The 21,529-nt window shown below is 33.7% G+C and overlaps 4 protein-coding genes across 6 annotated transcripts; 2 read left to right on the top strand and 2 right to left on the bottom strand.

Annotated features, from left to right (window-relative positions):
• Positions 1 to 3,524: 3,524 nt before the first annotated feature.
• LOC126836482 (phospholipase A1 1-like) lies at positions 3,525 to 5,527 on the bottom strand. The gene is made up of 7 exons (XM_050569948.1): positions 4,967 to 5,527; positions 4,773 to 4,907; positions 4,558 to 4,707; positions 4,262 to 4,472; positions 4,044 to 4,201; positions 3,858 to 3,972; positions 3,525 to 3,785 (listed from the first exon to the last, which is right to left on the bottom strand). Exons 1-7 carry the CDS (start codon positions 5,333 to 5,335, stop codon positions 3,775 to 3,777), a joined length of 1,149 nt encoding a protein of 382 aa, XP_050425905.1. The 5' UTR covers positions 5,336 to 5,527; the 3' UTR covers positions 3,525 to 3,774.
• Positions 5,528 to 7,650: 2,123 nt separating this feature from the next.
• On the top strand, positions 7,651 to 10,827 carry LOC126836483 (metallophosphoesterase 1). 2 transcript variants are annotated; one of them, XM_050569949.1, is made up of 9 exons: positions 7,651 to 7,963; positions 8,108 to 8,223; positions 8,448 to 8,530; positions 8,762 to 8,903; positions 8,976 to 9,142; positions 9,206 to 9,291; positions 9,466 to 9,588; positions 9,663 to 9,803; positions 9,893 to 10,827. In XM_050569949.1, the coding sequence occupies exons 1-9, from the start codon at positions 7,880 to 7,882 to the stop codon at positions 10,088 to 10,090; spliced, it is 1,140 nt and encodes a 379-aa protein (XP_050425906.1). In that variant the 5' UTR covers positions 7,651 to 7,879; the 3' UTR covers positions 10,091 to 10,827. The 2 variants fall into 2 exon arrangements, with proteins under 2 accessions (XP_050425906.1, XP_050425907.1); XM_050569950.1 differs by having other exon boundaries at positions 8,460 to 8,530.
• On the bottom strand, positions 9,854 to 13,881 carry LOC126836481 (FAD-dependent oxidoreductase domain-containing protein 1-like). Of its 2 annotated transcripts, none has more exons than XM_050569947.1 (9): positions 13,131 to 13,881; positions 11,959 to 12,188; positions 11,775 to 11,888; positions 11,540 to 11,702; positions 11,304 to 11,449; positions 10,919 to 11,002; positions 10,669 to 10,822; positions 10,311 to 10,425; positions 9,854 to 10,222 (listed from the first exon to the last, which is right to left on the bottom strand). In XM_050569947.1, exons 1-9 carry the CDS (start codon positions 13,482 to 13,484, stop codon positions 10,083 to 10,085), a joined length of 1,500 nt encoding a protein of 499 aa, XP_050425904.1. In that variant the 5' UTR covers positions 13,485 to 13,881; the 3' UTR covers positions 9,854 to 10,082. The 2 variants fall into 2 exon arrangements, with proteins under 2 accessions (XP_050425904.1, XP_050425903.1); XM_050569946.1 differs by having other exon boundaries at positions 9,855 to 10,222; positions 13,101 to 13,880.
• A 4,204-nt stretch (positions 13,882 to 18,085) lies between these two features.
• LOC126836441 (suppressor of cytokine signaling 5-like) lies at positions 18,086 to 21,511 on the top strand. Its single transcript, XM_050569829.1, has one exon. It carries the CDS (start codon positions 18,507 to 18,509, stop codon positions 19,953 to 19,955), a length of 1,449 nt encoding a protein of 482 aa, XP_050425786.1. The 5' UTR covers positions 18,086 to 18,506; the 3' UTR covers positions 19,956 to 21,511.
• The last annotated feature ends 18 nt before the right edge of the window (positions 21,512 to 21,529 follow it).

Below are 21,529 nucleotides of genomic sequence, written 5' to 3' on the forward strand. Positions count from 1 at the left end.
AACAATTGGATGACTCCTGGAATGATTACAGATAGGCAACCGAACGTACATCTCAGTAAATATTCATTTTTTTTTCTTTTACGTACGACGATACACGCGTGCGTTGAACGGAAGTATCAGGAAAAAAGATACGGAAAGGAGAACATTATATACACGGGAGAAAGGATTGTGCGAATTTATGTACAATGTGTTTGTGCCCGGTTCGGTCTGGTGCAAATGGACACAAACGAAAACTTAAAAACTAATCGGTTAAAAAATAACCGTCTACAAACTAACTTAACAACTGAACTAAAATTATACACCGATGGTGAATGGCAGCCGGGCTCCGATGACCTTGACCGGCCCCGCTACAGTCTAAGGAGGACTTACGGATACAATCATCAACGACGTTGTGGAAAAGGTTTTGGTGGACACCGTAAGTCACAACCAATTTTCGGGTTCAGTGATGGCCAAAAGCAAATGAAGACTAGAACAAAAAAAACACGAGGTTTCGATGACTACTGCACTGAATCGAATATATTACGTTTAAAAAGTGTACCAATAGGATATTCGTTTAGAATCAAGATTATGAACTTAATATTCACACAGTAATTTTACACAATAAAGAAAAAAAAACAAAACATTTAAGATTTTTGTCCAACCATATTTTAATAACAGGCGAACAACGAGAGAAAAATAGAAAACGACAACCTGCCAAACCAAGCAGCACACACACGACGAAGGAAGCGCCGGGGAATCCGGACGCTTGATACAACCATCGATATAGTAAATAAAGGAGGGAAAAACAAAACGGAAAGGGAAGCGCAATCAGCGGTGTCGCGTATCGAGTGGGTTATTTTTAACGTTTATGATTATAAACGCGTTATATACGGTAATTATATTTATACAATTATACGCATTGTACGGCGTCAACAAGTAGGTATTACTTTAAAATTAATAATCATGTTAGCGATTTCCAGACCAACGTCAATTGTATCAGCCACCGGGCTATCGTATAAAAATATAGAAGAATGATAATATTTCAAGATTACATAGGAAGAGAGGATAGAAAAGAAGATAGTAAGGGACCACAAAAAGGGAATGTAGAGGGGAGAGAATAGGTATATAGCGTGATCATATATTTTCCTGCTTGCTTCTTGCCTGAAAATAATAAATTTGCGTGTACTTCACAAACGTTTCAAATTTTACATATTATAATAGGTTCACATCATCGACTAATATTTAAATTTTCACAAGACAACATGTACAAACTGCTGGCAAGAAACACATAGTCTTTGTTTGTATTTTGTATAATATATGCTTCATTAAAAATTAAACACCTAGAAAGGATCTAAGGATCATATGACTTGATGATCCTACAAACAAAGACAAAGAGGAACATAATAAACGATGCCAAAAAGAAACACATAACACATTAAGAAGAGAAAAACGGTTGTACGCCCAAAAACTGTTAGAAGAAGCGGAACAAAATTTTAAAATAAATAATGTACGACAACTATATCAGAAGATAAACACAGCAAGAGGAGGATATAAGAAACGAGAGAGGTTTTTAAGAGAAGATGATGGGACGCTAGTGACTGAACAAGGGAAGCTTCTGGAGAAGTGGACTGGATATTTTGAGAAACTCCTTAACGGTGATGACCCAGCGGAAGAATTTCCAAGAATGAATTTAACAACTAATGATAGCGTTTGCTCAACACCCTCTAAACAAGAAATTGCCTTACAAGCCAAAACGTTAAAAAACCATAAATCCCCAGGAGAAGATGGTATTCAAGCAGAAATTCTTAAGAGGGTAGATGAAGAAACAATATCTAGAATTCACGAGATAATAGAATTGATCTGAAAAAATGAGAAACTCCCGGAAGATTGGAACATTTCGTTAATAAGTCCAATACATAAGAAGAATGACCCTAAAGACTGCAAAAATTACAGAGGTATAGCTCTAATAAATGTTGCTTATAAGATTTTGGCATATTGTATACTTGATAGGATAAAACCTTTAACGGAAAGTGTTTTGGGAGAATGCCAGGGAGGTTTTAGACCTAACAGATCTACAACGGATCAGATTTTTTGTATTCGCCAAATTACACAAAAGTCATGGGAATATAACAAAGAGCTATACATTCTATTTATCGATTTTGAGAAAGCTTATGATTCAATCCATAGACCAACCTTAATCAACATATTAAAAGAATTTAATTTCCCGATAAAGCTAGTAAACTTGATTAAGGCTAGCCTTGAAAACACTTTGATAAAAGTTAAAATTGCGAATACAGTATCAGAGACAGTAAGAGTATCTACGGGCTTAAGACAAGGAGACGCTCTCTCTCCCGTCCTCTTTAATCTAGTGTTGGAAAAAATTATCAGAGAATTAAATATTATTGACGGGGTTACGATGGGTAACACGACAATAGGATTACTAGCATACGCCGATGACTTGGCCCTATTGGGAAATAATTTAGATATTGTAAAACAGCATTGTAGAAAACTAATAAATGTAGCAGGCAAGTGTGGTCTAAAGATCAATGACAAAAAAACGGAGTATGTCATAATTGGACGAAGAAGTAGAGAATACCGACAAGGAGAGGTTATAGAGTAAGTAGAACACCATAAGTTTAAGAGAGTACCACATTTTAAATACCTAGGATCCATAATAACACAAGATCTCAGAGTGACCTTAAGATGGAGGTGGACACTAGGATTCAAATGGGAAATAGGTGTTATTTTGGCTTAGGAAGTATGTTTGGCTCAAAAATCTTATCGACAAAATTAAAAATACAATTGTACATAACCCTAATAAGACCAATAGTATTATATGGCTTTGGGACATGGACTCATAAAGAAAGAGGAAACAAGACTTGCGGTGTTTGAACGGAAAATTCTAAGAAGAATTTATGGACCATGTATCGATTCTGACACTGGGGAATGGAGGATACGCCACAATGATGAACTGAAGAACTTGTTTCAAAAACCAGATATAATAGCAGAAATTACAAGGAGAAGATTAATGTGGGCTGGGCATGCTTGGAGGAAAGAATGTTCTTTTATTAAGGCGGTTATTAAAGAAAATCCGATTGGGATAAGACCGTTAGGTAGACCGCGCTTACGATGGGAGGATCGTATCAAAAAGGATGTTAAGGCAGTAGAACCAAATATACAGTGGAGAGAAGTTGCAGAGGATAGGGAAAGATGGCGGAAAATTTGTTTGCAGGGATGGTCTTGAAGGCCGTAACCCACAAGAAGAAGAAGAAGAGAATAACACTTGTATTTTACTATAGTTTAATAAAAAAACAAAAAATATAACAATGATGGGCAACTTTAGTGCATTTTTGAAAACAGTCGAATCTGCAGGAAATTGCCTGGTAAGAATTTATTTATAACTATATTTTTTTCTGTAAAATACTTTCAATCATAATATATTCTGTAATAGATAGTAGATAGTATTATACGTAGATATACGTACATAATTCCTTAGGTTAATATTTTTTTTATAGTTATAAAAGCTTCTCAGCTATAATGGTACATGATTTTAAATATGTAAAAAGATATAAACATACAACTTTTGGACGGTTTTAGTAATTTATCTATAATGGTCATTGTAGTCGAAACAGTAAATAAAGATATGTTAAAAAGAAATGACTTGTTTGCATTATTCTAATCGGAACTTTATTATTTTTTAATATAATGTAAAAATTACATTTTAATTACACTACTTTCGAGGGGCATCAATGTTCTAGTGCTCTGTTTCGGTGATTAATTCATTCAATGTCACTGTTATTCCGATACTAAAAATATAATAAAAAAGTTCATACTCATATATATGCATACATTATAATATAGAAAAACATAAAACTCACTGCAATACGGAGATGTTCCGGTTATATTTAAATAGTATCGTGTATCATAGTTGCTGATGGCTGAAGGTTTTTTCGCATTCCAACCCATCACAGCACAAACAGTATTATCTTTGACCTAAAATTGTATTTTGCACGTCCATAAGCTGCAAATTTAGTACGTTAAATAACTGTATGATCTCTAAATACCTTTCCGCATCCCTTCAACACACATTGCGAGTTGATAGATTCACTAAATAGTTCATAGGCTCTATTATGACTACAAATCGAATCACTACAATTTGGTTGCAGACTACCGCCGTTTGGATAAAAGTCGAGATGTCCGCAAGGTTGTTCAATACCATACGCTGTCAACAAAGTAGCTATTATTATAGAGAAGTATTTCAGTTATCAAGCACGTTACTTACTCTCAGTATGAGTATGGATGACGTCTACAAAATGTGCATCAGTATGATGAAGTCTATGTTCAATAGGTCTATCTTGAAATAGTAGTTTGGCTGGGTCAAGTCCTGTGATGCGACCCAAACCTGGTGTATATTTTCCAGCATAACCTGCGGCATGCGCTCCTAGACTATGTCCTATTAAATGAACATCTTCTGGTTTTAGGCCCATCTTGTTCTGACCATGTAATTAAACAAATAAAAAAACATACATGTAACGGTTTAGTTTTTAATCTAAAAATAGTAAGTCTAGTTGCTATTACTTTTAAATATTTAATCATGTTAGCGATTTCCAGACCAACAAGAATTGTATCAGCCACTGAGTTCTCGTACAACTGGGGGGAAAATGGGCTGCTCCTTGTTACATAAAAGATATTATAATCACCCTTCTCTAATAATCTGTCTATCATTGTCTAAAACAAATTTTTTTCATACAACTCGTGTGAGTTTATACGATTTTACATCTCCCTATAGTAACCTTTATCATTTGACCAGCATTTAACTCCTGATCCACATTCCAATAACCTTGGATAACGATTATTGTAGGTACTTTCGGATCTAAATCTGATTGCAAAACTTCGAATGACTTTAAATTACCAAATGTATTATCCGCCTAAATATACAAAAACTGAATAATACGGTAGCGACCTTTTTATAACAAATTAATATAACCTCTATATTTTTTCGAAAAAATCCGTAACCAACTCCGAAACCCATTCCGTAATTACTTCTGGAGCTTGGAGGTAGGTTTGTCCAATAGGGTACACATCCAAACTCTTCAAAATGATAACATGTGCCATTGGTGCCATTGGTGCCACCAAATACGTAATCACCCGCTTTTCGGCACATTTCCGGGCATATCATATTGCAAACAGACTCATCCTGCGAAACTTTACCGGTTTCATTTAGTGGTAGGGACTGACATAACTCAGGACACAGGGAATGACAGAGCTTGTAGCCGGACCACCAATTCTCGTTCTCCGTCATGAGTGAGGACCGAACAATGGTTAAAGCAAAAAACGTCAAAACTAATCTGTACATGATTGCGAAATTACGTTATGACGAATATACGGGCAACGAGTCGTCACCGTTTGTAATTTGTAGATATACTGAACGTATGACTGCTGAGTCGATCAAATATATACCTCGGAATAGCCCATCTTGTGGTACCTTATCGGTTTTATGTACCACTTTTTTACTGACGACCAATGCCATGTCGCCACCACACGAGATCCAGACTTATACAAACTGAACCAAACCATTTCGATCAATAGCTAATAACCAAATTTCTGGTAAAACATTAGTAATAAAATAAATGTAAATAATATAACAATTGACAAAAAATAATTGGCATTTAACAACAAATTTCAGTTTTATAACTTATTAAAATATAACAAATTATTCAGTATCAGTCTTGTACTATTTTCTGTTCTTCAGTAAAAAAAAAGTTATTAAGTAATTGTTTTTTAAGGAACAATTGGAATTTAATAACAAATTTTAGTTTATAACTAATTGTTATTTTTGATTAATGAGATATGAATTGGTCATTACGGAAATAAGACGTCCTACTTATGATATCAAATCTCAAAAAATGTGTTTTTTTTTAAATTTATTACTTAAAAAAATCCCATTTTTTCCATATTTTCTAAGCCCTACGAAAAAACCGTTTTTTATATTTAAAATTCATTTTCAGACAATACGTCACCATAATCAAAATATATTTAACAGCTTCGTCATACTGAAATTAGGCTGGTTTTATTTTGAAGCAAAATAATCGTTGAATAATATACGAGGTGCTCAAATTGCGAATAATAGCATGGTTGGATTAAAAAAGTGTATAATTTTCAGTGGCCAAGATAAATAACTGCATAGTTGAATTTTTCATCACTTTGCCCCAGACCATAATATTTATAATATTATGAACACACACATTTGTCTGAGTGTACATATTCCTTGGATTTTCAAATTTTGAATTCTCACCTTAAGAAAAATATTTTAAGGCAATAAATTCCTTTTGCCATCCATCTAGCTTGGTGTTATGCAATCGTTCCTCCAAGCATTATAAGAACTAATTCATGAAATTTCTTGCAATTTGTTCACACTTCACTATTGAACACAATATCCGGTCGACAGCCAAAAAGTTGATTATGTCATTTTTTACTTGAACAACATTTTTTTTATTAATTAATCGAAATGTATTAAAAAATATTTTTTCTTAAATATTGGCTTAACCAAACTCTTTAGAAATAGACTCTTAAGATAATATGAGTACTTGGGATTTTGAGCACACTGAATGGTTTTGTTTGAAAATACCATAAAATTATGTTTTTACACAGTCAAATTACTGTTGACTAACTAAATGGTAAATTTATGAATTATGATTTATATTTTGTTTGTTTGGCCTAAATCATCATTGTCTTTTAGCCGAATTAATAGCTTAACACGAACATTTTAATAACAACATCATTCGGTGGACAGCCAGAAAAGTTAGTTATGTCATTTTTTACTTGAACAAAACAATTTTTTTACGATGATTACTCGAAATAATTAATATTTTCCACTAAAGTTTAGTGCTAAAAAAGCAGTTTCATAACAATAAAACCCGTAACATACATTTTTTAATACCTTTTATACAATTGGTTTTCTAATAACTCATTACCTACTATATTGATTTTGGTTAATTTTACGGATATATTCTATTAATGCTCACTAAAAATGCAAATCATATACGTTTTCAAAGTACATTACAAAATATTAAATTTTGTTTAACTACCAAACATGTATAGTTATGATTTGATTTATGTGCCTAACACAAACGCCAATCGTAAAACTATTATTATGACTTGTTCATACGCGATCGCGTTAATTTGTCGCATTTAATGCTCGATATTATCTTGGGTACTATTTTATGTCGTTATATATACGAGTACATTAAGTAAGTGTAACAATTTGGTGTTTTCAATCTTTGTTCTAACTCATAATCATTCGTTCTAATCATAATTATTATTCTTTTATAATAAAAATAAAAATCTGCCTCTATCACCAAGGGCGATCAGGGTTTACTAAAACCATTATGGTGGAGGTTGAAAAATAAATATGTTTAAGTAATCATTATTACACGTGGATAATAAATACAAGTTGTATTATAATTCAAATGTTCTATGGTTATCGTATATAAAGGATATTGTATATTATTTTATTGTCCATGACGTCGTGTAATTTGATTCTTTATGGGTAAATTTTTTTAAAAAATGTTCAACCTCCCCATAATCGTTTTAGAAACCCCTGGTCGTCCTTATCATATTTCACTGATAATGGAACTCGCTAATGTTGATAACGTTTGGTAGTTAAAATTTACAAAAGCAGAAAGCCCGACTCGAGTGGCTCGACACTTACACCGATTTTGTATAGTTTTTTCTTAAATAGATATATTTTTCAATTATTTTGTTGACTAACTCATTAAGACCTGTGCTATGGTACTCGACATGATGCGTTGTATTCTAGTGAATAGCTCGGATTTGTGATATGAGTTACCTTCTTTCTTTTTTCCACTATTCAATGGCTCATTTAATATAAAACTACAAAATGAAAAAAATTGTTTTTATATTTTATTTTATTCTTGTGGTATTTTATTGCGAATTTGGGATATACTATATTGTGCTCATGCAAGTAAGTGTATTAATTGTAAATTTAAATTTTTGCGTAGGTGTTATTTTTACCTCTTAATGGATCCAAAGGATTTTCGATACTTGGTTTCATGACTGTAAAATTATTAATAAAATATTATTACGTGTTTTTTCACGATTATTTTAGTGTAATTGGCCATCAGATCATACGATGAGCTTAGAACAACCTCTCAAAGTAATGTTCATAGCCGACACACATTTACTAGGAACGAGAAAAGGGAATTGGTTCGATAAAATGAGAAGGTAATTGAGTAAAATTAAAATTCTTACTGTTTCATCATTTCTATTAACATTTTTTTAAAAAAATGTTAATAGAAATTGTTTTATTTAAGAATATTGTTTTTGTTCTAATCCTTTTCGAAGCAAGAAGTTCTAGGCTGAAGAATTGATTGTATAATGTGTCATCTAAAATATCTAAATTAATTATTTTATCTATGAAACCAATTACGTAGTAATTATCATTTAAGTTATTTGTTCAGAGAATGGGAGATGAAACGAGCTTTTCAAACAGCCATACGAATACATAGTCCTGAACTAGTTTTTGTGCTCGGTAAGTTAAGATTGTTATATATAATTTTAGGCATTACTACTAAATGTCAATGACAAAATCGGAAAAATTACTATTTTTCAATTTATGTTTTTTTCTAATTAAATTTATTTATAAATTATTACACCCACACAAAAAATAATAATAAATATGTAAAAGCGTCTCCAAAACTAAAAAAACCATCAATTTTTAAGTCGCAAAATGCATAATCCTTGCTTGTACCCACGTGCTTAGGTGATCTGTTCGACGAAGGTCTATGGAGCAGCGAAAAAGATTTCAACTCGTACGTTGCGACTTTCAAAAATCTATTTTCAGTACCTAAATCCATAAAACTTTACACTGTCGTCGGTAATCACGATATTGGATTTCATTATAGGTAAGAACGCTAATAGTTGTTATTACTGATTTTCTACTGAAAATTGTGTTTTTTCTCTGTACGTTTCTTCAGCATAACTCCATATCTTGAGAGACGGTTCTACAAAGCATTCAATACGGGACCAGTTACGTTAGTTAGCAAACGCAATGTACATTTCGTCACTGTAAACAGTATGGCCATGGAAATGGACGGATGTTATTTTTGCTACAACGCAGAACAACAGTTAAGAGATATTACCAGTCAGTTGAACATATACATTGAATTATAGTGGATATTTAATCAATATATATATTGCGATTTAGGGCGGTTGAAGTGTAGCAAAAGAGAAATCGCTTGTCCAGAGAAAATGATGGTCGAAGGCAATTACAGTGCACCTATACTGTTACAAGTAAGCGTAACTGACTTTCTATTTATAATTAATTTCAATTAAATAATTAATAAATTACTGCACGGTAGAATTTTTTTGGCAATGAAACTTAGATTGACTTAATACAATTTTTAAAATTCTGTCTGTAATTTTAAATTATTATTATTATTTAAACACATTTCGTATCTGTTATAGCATTTCCCATTGCATAGAAAAAACGACATGGCATGCAATGAACCTGATTCGGCTCCAACAAACGAAAAACAGAAATCGTTTCGCGACGGTTGGGACTGTCTAAAAAAGGATGCAACAAAAAAAGTGATTTTTTACATTAGTTTTTTTTTTCGGAGAATATTAAATGTAATAAATAATTTTTTATTTATGTTTTACAGTTGTTGCAATCAATAAACCCTAGACTAGTGTTCGACGGCCACTCTCATCACGGTTGTCATTTAATACATCAAAATAATATTCACGAATACACTTTATCGTCATTCAACTGGCGTAATAAATATAATCCTAGTTTCGTGTTGGTAAGCGTAAAGGACTTGGGACTTAAATAATAACAACAGTTGCAATATTAAAAGTATGTTTTATAATTTTTTTTTTGATTTTATTTTAGGCACAGTTCACTGCCAATCAATACGGTGTTGAAACCTGTCACATGCCTCGAGAATTTACTATCGCTACTATTTACATGTTGTTCATTTTGATATTTCTGTACAAAAATTTCAACGTGAAATCGAATTTTAAACGTTTCAAACGGTCCGCAACTAGTTACATTCCGTCCAAAGTAAATGACAAATTGCTCGTTAAATGACATTCTTTTCGTACAATGGCTTTTCAGCGATCAAACGACCGAAACCGAATTTCGTAAGATCAATATTTATGAAGCCGCCATCGGTGATCATTTCCATTACGGCCCTTCCTACCGCTGGTGCTTGTTGTATACCTTAATATATATTTTAATGAACAAGTATTATTATTATTATCATTGTTGTTATCATAATCGTGTAAGCATAACTATTAAATTAGTTTACCGTGTCCGCTGAAACCGGTGGCAAGAAACAAATTAAAGTAACTTGGATGTGCTCCAACGATAGCATTTTGATCATACCAATTATAGTCGTAATAACCGGCCCAACTGCTTTTTACCTGGAACAATTTTCGTTTTAAACATTTTAAATGTCTATATATGTTATAATGTTGTTTTAAAAAAAAATCTATTATTGTTAAAATGTTGATATATTTTTTTACATATTACAATAAAATGTTGCACTAAGTTTTTTTAGCTCAAGTAAGACAAATATTTTCATAAAGTTTTGAACTAAACAAATCATCTAGTCGAAAATCTATGGGGGAAGACAATTTTCTAATAAAACTAAATTGACATCATACTTTGGCTTCATTGAATGCAGGCACTCTATGAGCGAGAAGTGGCCAGATTTCTTTTTCAAAGTATTCATGATCGACGTCTAGATTTGATGTGCTTGGCTCGTTCTCATCGTCTGGCGACTTGCCACAAATATAATGGTTATCGAATCCATCAGGCCTAAATCGACAGTATAAATATGTAAAATTAATCACAAGGTCTAAAATAAATCATTCGAAAACAGTTTTTTTAAATACAAAAAATTTAATTGGTTACCTAAAATAAAATCCAGATGGATCAATGACCATCGGTGCTATTGACGGCCCTTTTGGAGCATGGATGCAGTAGACGAATCGTTTGCTAAAAGTACACACAAGCATTTAATTACAAATTATTATAGCAAATCAAATTTAAGCAGGTGTTGTTAAAATAAAAGCTTGAATAATTATAAAAATGTATTTAATTTTAAAAAAATAGTAATTTTAAACGCTAAAGTTTATTTTAATTTTAAATTATTCGTTATTTGCAAATTGTTCAAATTAAAAATGCCAAAATCAAAATGTAATATGACTAGACTCAAGTTGAAAATCGGTTTCAATTAATATTGTTTAACAAAATGGTCTGTGTGTTTAGTTAGTACTTAAATATTTAAGACTGTTACCGTGGTTCAACAGGCAAAGGGGTTGACAAAAATCCATCTCCAGTTCCTACTTTTGCCATCCGAGCAACCTTTCCTGAGTCGGCACCGGCCGCTATTATGCATAACGCGAACACAATTTGTTGGAATTCGCCGTTTGGTAACTTCACCTGGACAATATTAATTGTATTGTTAACTACAATAAAAAGTGTAAGCAATTTGACAGCTCTAGTTAAAATATGCTGGCAAAAGCCTTGTACCTTTACGCTGTTAATTCCTTCATATTCTTTATTAGGATCGTTTTCAGTTACTATGCTGGGATCGACTTTGAAACCGAAATCAACAACTTCCCCTTCGACATAATACGTACCGAGCGATTTGGCTTTTTTTTTAAATGCTTCCAACATTGACCAGGAGTCAAACCTAAGAAAGTCGGTTAAATTACAGTTACGGGGCATGTAATGAAAATAAAAATATCGTCGGCGTTAAACTCACCATCCTTCGTTCAATGTGCCGAGGCTCCCGAGTACAATGCCTTCGGTGTTCAACCAGGGATATCTTTTTTTCATAATATCCGGTGATAGGAGTTCCACTCTAGCTCCTGCGTCCCTAATGACATTTGCAAATTCCAATTTTAAACAACGACATGATTTTCAAAAAAAAAAAACACACAGCCTACTTTTGAACTTTGTGATTTTGTAACATTGTATCGGCGCCTTTCTCCGATGCCAAATATAAGTACCCGGATGGATTAAAACTGACTTCGGGCGGATCATTTTCTGGAATGGTCAAGTGGGTTTTGATTTCGCGCAGAAACTGAGCACTGTACATGGATAGTTGTATATTTTCTTTCAATGAAAACTGTTGTCGAATTCCTCCTGCCGAAAGCGCCGACGAAGCTTTAGAATACTAAATCAATAATAAAAACAATAATTTTAAAAGGGTTTTTTCCTTGTCAACAATGATTTTCACTTATATTTTCAGTTCTTTTAAAACTTGCATATTACTTAACATTGAAAATAGTAATTTGATACAATTTTGGCTCTCTAAATACATTTTACTAGTCTTATTGATAAGTACAGTAAACTAAAAAAACACTCATTTTAAGAAAATTTCATTTATAACTTTGAAACGCTTTGATGAAAAAAACTGTTTTATAGAAAATAAGCCTTAAGACCTAATTAACGTTTTTTTAAATAATAAATAACATTACATTTTTAATTTAAACAAATATTTACAAATAAATTGGTATTTAAACAAATCAAAATGTATTTAAATGTTTTCAATTTTAACTCAACAAATAATATGAAAAAATGTTTGTTTTAAATAACTTTATGTTTTACTATTTATTGTTCAAGTCAGATTTTTTCAATCAATTTTAGAGGTAGAAAAAGTATGATTTTTAGCTTTAAAAAACAAAAATCCTGACTAAAAATATAGAAAATAAGGCAATATTTTAAGATGTTTATGAATAAATGAAAAATGTTTTTTACTCAAAGCATTACAAAGTAATTACTGAAAATGTGAACAGTTTTTCTGTAATTCAGCAACTACAAAATATCAAGTTGTGCATAATACACACAAATATAATAACATTTAGAGAACAGATATTGTGCAAATTTACTTTACATAATGTTTATGAAAACATTAATAGGTAACATTTAAAACATAGGTAAGTAAAACTGTTTATGTTAGTATCACACGAAACGGCCTCATTTGGATTATCCGTTCTTTCGACGAAAATTTAATAGGTACTAAAATTACACGATCGGCTTAATATCAGTGACAACTGTAACTATACAACTTAACCATTTATCCTACCTCATCTGGAGTCATATGATTATTGTTTACCGATAAATCTTTGTCCACGACAACAATCGAAAGTCCGTCTCTGACCTTATTTTGTATCCAATAAGCGATCGATGAACCGATTGCACCCCCACCGACAATCAATAAATCTACAGTCTTTGGAAACAATTTACTGTCTTCATACTGATTGAAGGGATCGTTAAATGTTGACACCAATTGATTCAAATCCCTTTTTAAAAACCTTTTAACCCTATGCATTGGGTTTTCGTTTATAGTGTCGGGATCATAGTAGTTGCCCGGTTCCGATGGCGGTTGATTCGAATCGTGTTTCAATCTGAGACAAACAGGCAACTTGCAGTGCCGTTGCAAGGCAAAGCCGATCCTATGCTTGTACATGTTTACACGGGCAAGTTAATACTGATGATAAATGCAAAAAAATGAAGCTATCAAATCAGGTCAAGTCAGGTTCATCGATCATTTATCGAACAAAAGTTGTGCTATAAATATAGGTACAAAAACGGAAGTCGATGCTGCGTGTGAAAAGAGTGATAGATAAAATTTCCGTATGGCTGATGAAAATTGTTGAATCGGAAAAAAAAAGTAGTATTTTCGATAAGAAAATAGGTAATAATATGAATGCACTTTTACGATTATTCTATAAAATTAAAAATTCACAGATAACGTGATCCATTGTTATATATTAAGCGAACTACATTAAAAAGTTCAAACAATATACAATTGCAAAACGAACAATGAATGAACTGGTAAATTAATTAGTTGAGAAAATAAACCGGCGGCTTTCTTATCTCTTATCAATGTATTTATTGTACACCGAAAATGTGTTTTACTACCATAACCATTGGTAACCATGGTAGTTCCCAGAGGATCGGAACATGGTTAATTAACAATACAAACATACACCATTGAAAATAATTCATTAATTGACGGTTAATATTGAAAATGTACAATACCTCCTTCAATATTGTTCGAAACCAGAATCCAGATTCCCTCTGGATTGACCAGTATTTTATTTTACTTACGGAAACCATATCGTTTTTATCGATGAAATTGCATTATTTATATACAAATAAAGCGACAAAAGATAGGCAACATTCGACATAAATCGACCTGAGCGGCAATTTTATTGAGTTTAAACCTAAACAAATTTCTCCATACTCAAATCCAAAACTTGGAAATTTCGGACCCGTCTTGACCGAATTTTTAACCAGATAAAATTTGACGATAAACGGATGATTCGGTACATACAAGCTATGTATTTAGTAAAATACAAATTGTAATATTGATTTCTGTTAAACGTATTTTTATTTTCAAACGACAAGTACAGTAAATTGGCGTATAGTTATTACGCAAAATATAACAGGTGCACAGTATGAATATTTATTTAGTTGGGTGTGTCGAATACACTTACTTTACATACACTTACTTACACTTATTTTTCTAAGGTGTAAATGTGACAAGGTATTGACAAATACAGAATACTAGTATTTTCGATTATTGGTATTTTTAATTTTTTTTAAATTATATGGATCACCTTGTACACACAAAAAGTGTCTACGGATCCCGCGTTAAGTAACGGTAAGCTACTCCCAAGTCTTCAATCAGTTTGTCGTGAATCTCTTCCGGAACCGTCAACTGGACAGGCGTCACGCGGTCGACTATTTTCACAAGTCCGAACATGGTACCAAATCGCTGTGCAAATTCGTTGCAAACGTCAATGAAGAATGTCAGTCTCTTGAAGGTAGCGGCGTCCTGAACGAGTAATTCGCGGGCGGCCTGCACTACTCGGCGAATCGGCTCGATCTCGATTTCAAATTGTGCAAACTTGTCGTTGGCGACGGCCATCACACCGTCGAACCAACGATGCGCGTTGGCCATCAGCTGAAACGTTTCGTACTTCCGCCGCTCCCGGTCGTACAACAGTATGGTCATCTTGCAGTATTTGTCCACAACGGTGAAAACGGCGCTCTCGACCACGTTGGCGACGCGCGCCAGTCCCTCCGCGTACCGACCGCGCTGCCGGCACTCGTCCACAACGCTGTCCAACGTCGGCTGTCCGGAAATGTCGACTAGGTAATCGTCGGACAGTTTCAACGCCGTAACGCAATTTCGTCGTACGATCTGGATGTGGTTGCGACAAGTATCGTAGGCCGGATCGATCGGGCCTACGCGGAATTGAGTATTCGGCGCCGTACTCGGCACTCGGCTACACTGCCAATCGGTGGTGTAGCAGGTATTGTCTTGCAAATGCAATACCATCAGACGGCTTTCTCTTTTTTGGATATTCCTCAAAACCTGTTCGGCGGTCGGTCCGCTCATTCCTTGGCGGACACATCTCAGCAAACATAAAACCGTATAGAAACTCAGCAAATTGTACATGTTAATATAGTTCAGGATCAAATGGTACAGTTTTCCGTTCAATTCTGAACTACACTAATGACTGTATAATATCTACGTGTCCAACAATGAAGAACGTAGGCTTAACTCGATTTAAAAAAAAAATTGTTCAAACTCATAACACTCGGTATCGACCAAAGAGGTTCTGGATAACACAATTGAGTTTTTGTATGAAACTCAAAAATTAAATTTACTTTAAGAGACTAGTGAGTTAGACCCGACGTCTAAGAACAACAGGTTTAAGTTACAATATTTTATTATTCATATTTTATTTGAATTCCTACGTTTCGGTTGAACGCCAAAAGTATACGTATCAACCTGAACAAATAACCGATATTAATATGTATACGTCATTCTATGAACAAACTTGAGCAACTTACGGCTATATAAAATAATATTAAAAACCCTTAACCGTAAAATAGTACTCTTCACGCATACGACACGTATTTCGGCAACAATGTTGACCTCTCCAGCGCTGACGGCAGACTGGCACCGATTACCGGCGAACACCTCCTTATATACTTTTTGCTCCTGTGCGTAACCTATGGATTTGGAAAAATTAATATTGTTATTGTTGTTTGACTTACTGAACAATCTAGCAAATTTTGATGTGACTTTAAACAGTATATGTCTATACCTTAAGTATAATATGTATGTAAGGAGGTGTTCGCCCGTAAATGGTCTCAGTCTGTCGTTGGCGCTGAAGATAGTGTATGGTCTTATGGTTAAGGGTTTTTAATATTATTTTGATAATTAGTTAAGTATTTTTTATAGAATATGTCTTTGGCGCAACAAAAATACGTGTACCGAGAGAGTTGAATAATTATTGGTTCAGAGTACAACACATTTGTATTTTTACATAATATTAAGTAGCATTAGCTTAAGAAACACAAGGTACAGGGTGGCTCAGTAAGGATAGTTGTGTATTATACGTACTCCCACTCATATTTTTTCAATTTGTTTCAACAATTAATTTTAAAAAAACATAACAGTTTAAATATGAAATAAAAATAAAATGACAGTCTTAAACAATAAACGAAATTGAGCAATTCAAATGAATTTTATACTTATTTTAAGATCTACCTATACTATGGAATTACAAGCCACGATAATATAGCGTTATCGGTTATTTTTTATATTTGTAAAAGTAAATACAAGAACAGTGACTAGTTTTTTGATAATATAAGATAAACGGGAATGCATGTACAATGTCAGATAATATTATGCTGGTCATCGAATATTGTCTTTGATGACTAACAAACATATCAATAAGTAGATTTTAGATTTTAAAACTATGAATCATTTACATAGTAAGGCCATTTCGACGTTGGTAAATGTATGATAAAAATGAGTTGCTAAAACCAAGTAAGAGAGAAGAGGGGGTAGGTTCAAAGCAAAATTAAATTTTGTTACAATTTTGAGACAGTTAATAATAACTAAAACTTCTAAAAATGTATGGGGCCAAGAAATAAATCACAAATTGTAGTGTTATATTATTATTATTAATTAATAATAATATATTACTCTGGTGTTGAGCTATGAAGTAAATAAATGTATGTAAAAATAAGACAACAGATTATGCTATCTGGAGTGGCTTTGTGCTTATTAAAACAAATTTAAATGTGGTAAGTACTTATAGTGTTATGGGTCGGTTGTGAAGGTAAAAAATTGACATTATTTTTGTAGCTGCTATCTTTACAAAAAAAAAAAAAAAATGCGGTATTAATACTCAATTCAAGTGTTTCCTATAAGTAGTAGTTATAAAACATAGTAAAAAGAGAAAAATATCTGGGGAGGTATATATTTAATTTATGGGTAGGCCTCCTCCCCCAAATACATTTTGCCTTATATCGTTTAAAACGTCTAAATCAGATCTTTGTGACGGTAATTGTTTTCGGCAAGTGCACTAAAAAAGCAATTATATTTTTGCCTTTGCCATTCCTCTCAAAAAACAGATAAGGTATAATTTCTTGTTCACCTTTTTTCAATTAGATATATTTTGAAATCTGTTTGCGGTTTTTTTTTAAAATGTTGTGTGTTGAATAATTGTTATGTTTTATACTATTTCTGTTTTTCGACAATAATAATAATTAATATTATGTATTATTATTTTAATTGACTATTTGTCGGATTGTCAAAAAAAAAACAGCTGCCATTTTCTACCTCCAGTCACAGCGGCTACTGCGCGTTTCGTGGGACTAGTGTCGTAGGCCGTCGTTGTAGTGACGTTTTCGTCGTTTTGTCGGACAATTGCCTATCCCCCACTTAATGACAATATAATATTTCCGTCTCTCTTTCGGACGGTTTCTTTAATATTTCGTTAATAATTATAAAATACTTGTATGTCGTTTGATAATCAATATCCAATAATCTTCAGCCGTTTTAACGTTAAATTCTAATTATATTGAATATTTTTCAATCCCAAGTGGAGGTAGAAAACAAGTAACCAGAACACTGAACAACAGCTGCTGCTGGTGCTGCAGTTGAACGGTGAAAGTGACAAGGACACAATATTACGGCGGCCGTATCATGGTAACATTTCTTTTCTTTTTTTTTTTATTCCCCTACATTGATATCGTGATTACGGTGAACCATCACAATAATATTTAGGTAAAATATTATTAAAAATAATTATACCATTCGTTGGTTATCATAGCGAACGGTGTAGGTTTATGTGATTGATAATTGTGTCAAATTTGAACAAATTTAAAGTTAGTTATATTTTATTTTGCAGTAATAAAAATCATTTTTTTAGAAATCGGTGCGTCTGTCCATCGTGTACCGTCGTCGGGTTTCGATTGTCCAATGTCGATGAACGTCGGCCAGTCGAAAATCGCGTGACTCGCCGCAAACGCCGCCGTTGTACATGTCCACGGCCGCCGTCGTCGTCGTCGCCGCCGCCGTTTTTCCCCCTGTCCGGTCGTGTCGCGTCGCGTTCGCCGCAGCCGCCGACGTTTTCACGTGTTAATGGCCTGATCGCACCGGCGGTCCGTCCGAGGGAAAATGGGACAAAAAGTCACTACACTGGGCGACGCGGTTTCCTGGAAAAATTCCGCCGACCCTTCCAAGGCGAACGCGGACGCGCCCGTCGACGGGTCGACGCCTGGCGCTGGCGTCCCGTCGACGTCCGCTGCTACCGTAGGTCTGGCCGGTGGTCCACAACAAGAAATGCTGCCGTCTACGTCTGCGAACGCGCGACGGTTCGATGACGGTGACCACACGTACGCGTGCAACGGCGACGGGCACGGTTGGGATGTGGCCGAGCAGTGGGCCGAAGACAGCGCGAGACCACACGATACTTGTACGGCGCCCGAAATTTCCAAACCCAGCTCGGCTCAGCCATCCAAGAGTATCGTGAGTGCAAAAAAACTCAACCACTGGGTGCTTCGTTTCAATTGTTCTCGGTTGAAATCTCGCAACTCGAAATGTTGCAACGCCCCCGACAGCATACCCGAGTCGAATGTCGAGTGTGAAACGTGCGTGTGTACTCGTTATAGGCGCACCGAAGACCATCATCTGGGCGCCGGCGTAGTTTTCGACGCCTTGGCGCCGCCGCATCCGAACGACCAAGTCGAAGAGAGAGAAGTGGAAACCACAGTCGCCGCCGAAGCTGAACCGTTCATGGAAAGCGCTCCCAACAGCCTGGAAATGGCTTTACCTTCTTTTGAAGACTCGGCCATCGAATTGCAATGCGACGGTAATAGCGAAGAATACATGAACGAAGATTTCGAGGACCGAGCGTACAAAGAACGAGCCAAAGAAATCCAAGAAGGCATCGAACCTCCCCCCGGCTTCCGGCCCGGATTGCACATTCAACTGCTGCAGTTCAGTTTGCCCAAAATGACTATGGACAATTTGACGTCACTATTCCAAAGAGCCGCGCTGACGGCTCTGAACGCACCGACCGATATGAACAATAGTCACAGGATACACACGTCCATTGACTATATTCATTATTTAGTTCCTGATTTGCTTCAAATCACAATGTGTTCGTTTTATTGGGGGAAAATGGACAGGTACGAAGCAGAAAAACTCTTGGAGAACAGACCCGAAGGTACGTTTTTGCTCAGAGATTCAGCTCAAGAAGAGTACTTATTTTCCGTAAGCTTCAGAAAGTACGGCCGCTCGTTACACGCCAGAATCGAACAGTGGAACCACCTGTTCAGTTTCGACTCAAGAGATCCCGGCGTGTTCGCTTCCTCGACTGTTTGCGGCCTGATCGAGCACTACAAGGATCCCACTTGTTGTATGTTTTTCGAGCCGATGTTGACCATACCGTTGCACAGGAACTTCACGTTTTCGTTGCAGCACATGTGTCGCGCTAGCATATGTAGTCAGATTACATACGACGACGTCAACCAGTTAAAACTTCCGAAAATGCTTAAATCGTACTTAAAAGAATACCATTACAAACAGCGAGTTAGGGTACGCATATTTGATTCAGAACAATAAGAGCAAATTCACAAGACTTCTTACGATTCAATCGACTATAACTTATAATTGTTTTTTCCCCTTCAAGTTTCTCACGTACTCGAAGAATAAATTTCGTTCAATTTAATCATTAATTAAATTACCTATTTCTTATCGTCCCATTCATTCTATCGAAAAAAATCATTCCTCACATTACTGCACGACGCTATTTTTGCTCGATTGTTTATTTAAATTTAGTTGCACGTTAACTACCAAAAACTGTGTTAAACATAAAATATCTTTGTAACTTTAAAAACAATGTTGTCTACCTATATTATATTGTGTATAAGTATTCTATGTTGTTGTAGAATATATATTTATATAATTTTTTTTTTCAAACCAATTTTCTTTTTCAACAAGAGTAATCTTTTACTTTTTGTCGCCTTGTTAATGCAATATTAACTCTAGTTAATATGATTATTTTAATTAATAGGAAAAACGTAACCTATTTATTTGTTTATTTATTGTTATTGTATAGAAATTTTCTATTTGAAAAAAAAAACGATTAATATGCTTATTTAAAAATTGTTTAAACGTTTTTTTTTTTTTTTATGTATATACCTTGTTTAAATACACACAAATATCTATGCAACGACCTTATTACAAGAATGCACAAAAATGAACGTGTTGATCATTTTTGTAAATAAAAATTGTACATAAAACATATTTCATTGGATCTAAATTTTTTAAATATTGATAATAGTTAAAAATTTTAGTAAAAAAAAAACTGATACTATATTATGCTACTTTTGGTGATAATCATATGTGAATATTTATGGACGTATAACAATGTTTGACTTTTTATCTACAATTGAATTTGACGATCGACCTAGATTTTTTTCCCATTAAGATTTATGTTTACAGACTAATTTTTTTCTCGATAATTTTGTTTTTACGGATAATATTATTTGTTACTAATCCTTTTTTTTAAATTTTTTTTTTTTACATGTATGTCAGTCAACCTAGTACTTGAGATAGCATTTATTTAAGTTTTAAGATCGTGTGTTATTATTATACTTAAATTATTATTTTTTTTCCTTTATACAAACAATACATACATCGTTAAACGCCACAATCGTTATGTACATGACGCGGCTTTAGCGTAAATCATTAATGTTGTTATCACTAGGTTAGTTATTAATTTTTATAATTTAATATTGTTATAATAATATTAATATATTGATAGTATTTTATACCCGTTACGAAACGTAGGTATGAAAAAGACTTAGAAAACCAAGTTGGCAAAATAGAATAATTTAGTCTAAATTTATTTCATTTTTTTCATCATGTTAGACAAATTGTTCGTAGCGATAATAATTTTTTTTTTTTTTCTTTCGAAACAATTGTAACCAAAAAATTATATTGAAATTTCCAAAAGCAAAAGTTTTTAACTCTACGAAATGACATTTTTTTTTTCCTTGTACATTTATTTTATAATATTTTCATTAGGTATCTTTATAATGTCTATTTAATGCTTAATTAGTATATAGTTATAATGTTTGATGGTACGGTTAAATAATAATTTTTTGTGATATTTACATTATATATGCATCGAT

The sequence above is a fragment of the Adelges cooleyi genome, unplaced genomic scaffold (genome assembly GCF_023614345.1).
Source record: "Adelges cooleyi isolate 19-005CV unplaced genomic scaffold, UGA_ACOO_1.1 ACOO_flye_CR_arks_rails_tigmint_CR_PRNA_247, whole genome shotgun sequence".
Classification (NCBI taxonomy): domain Eukaryota; kingdom Metazoa; phylum Arthropoda; class Insecta; order Hemiptera; family Adelgidae; genus Adelges; species Adelges cooleyi.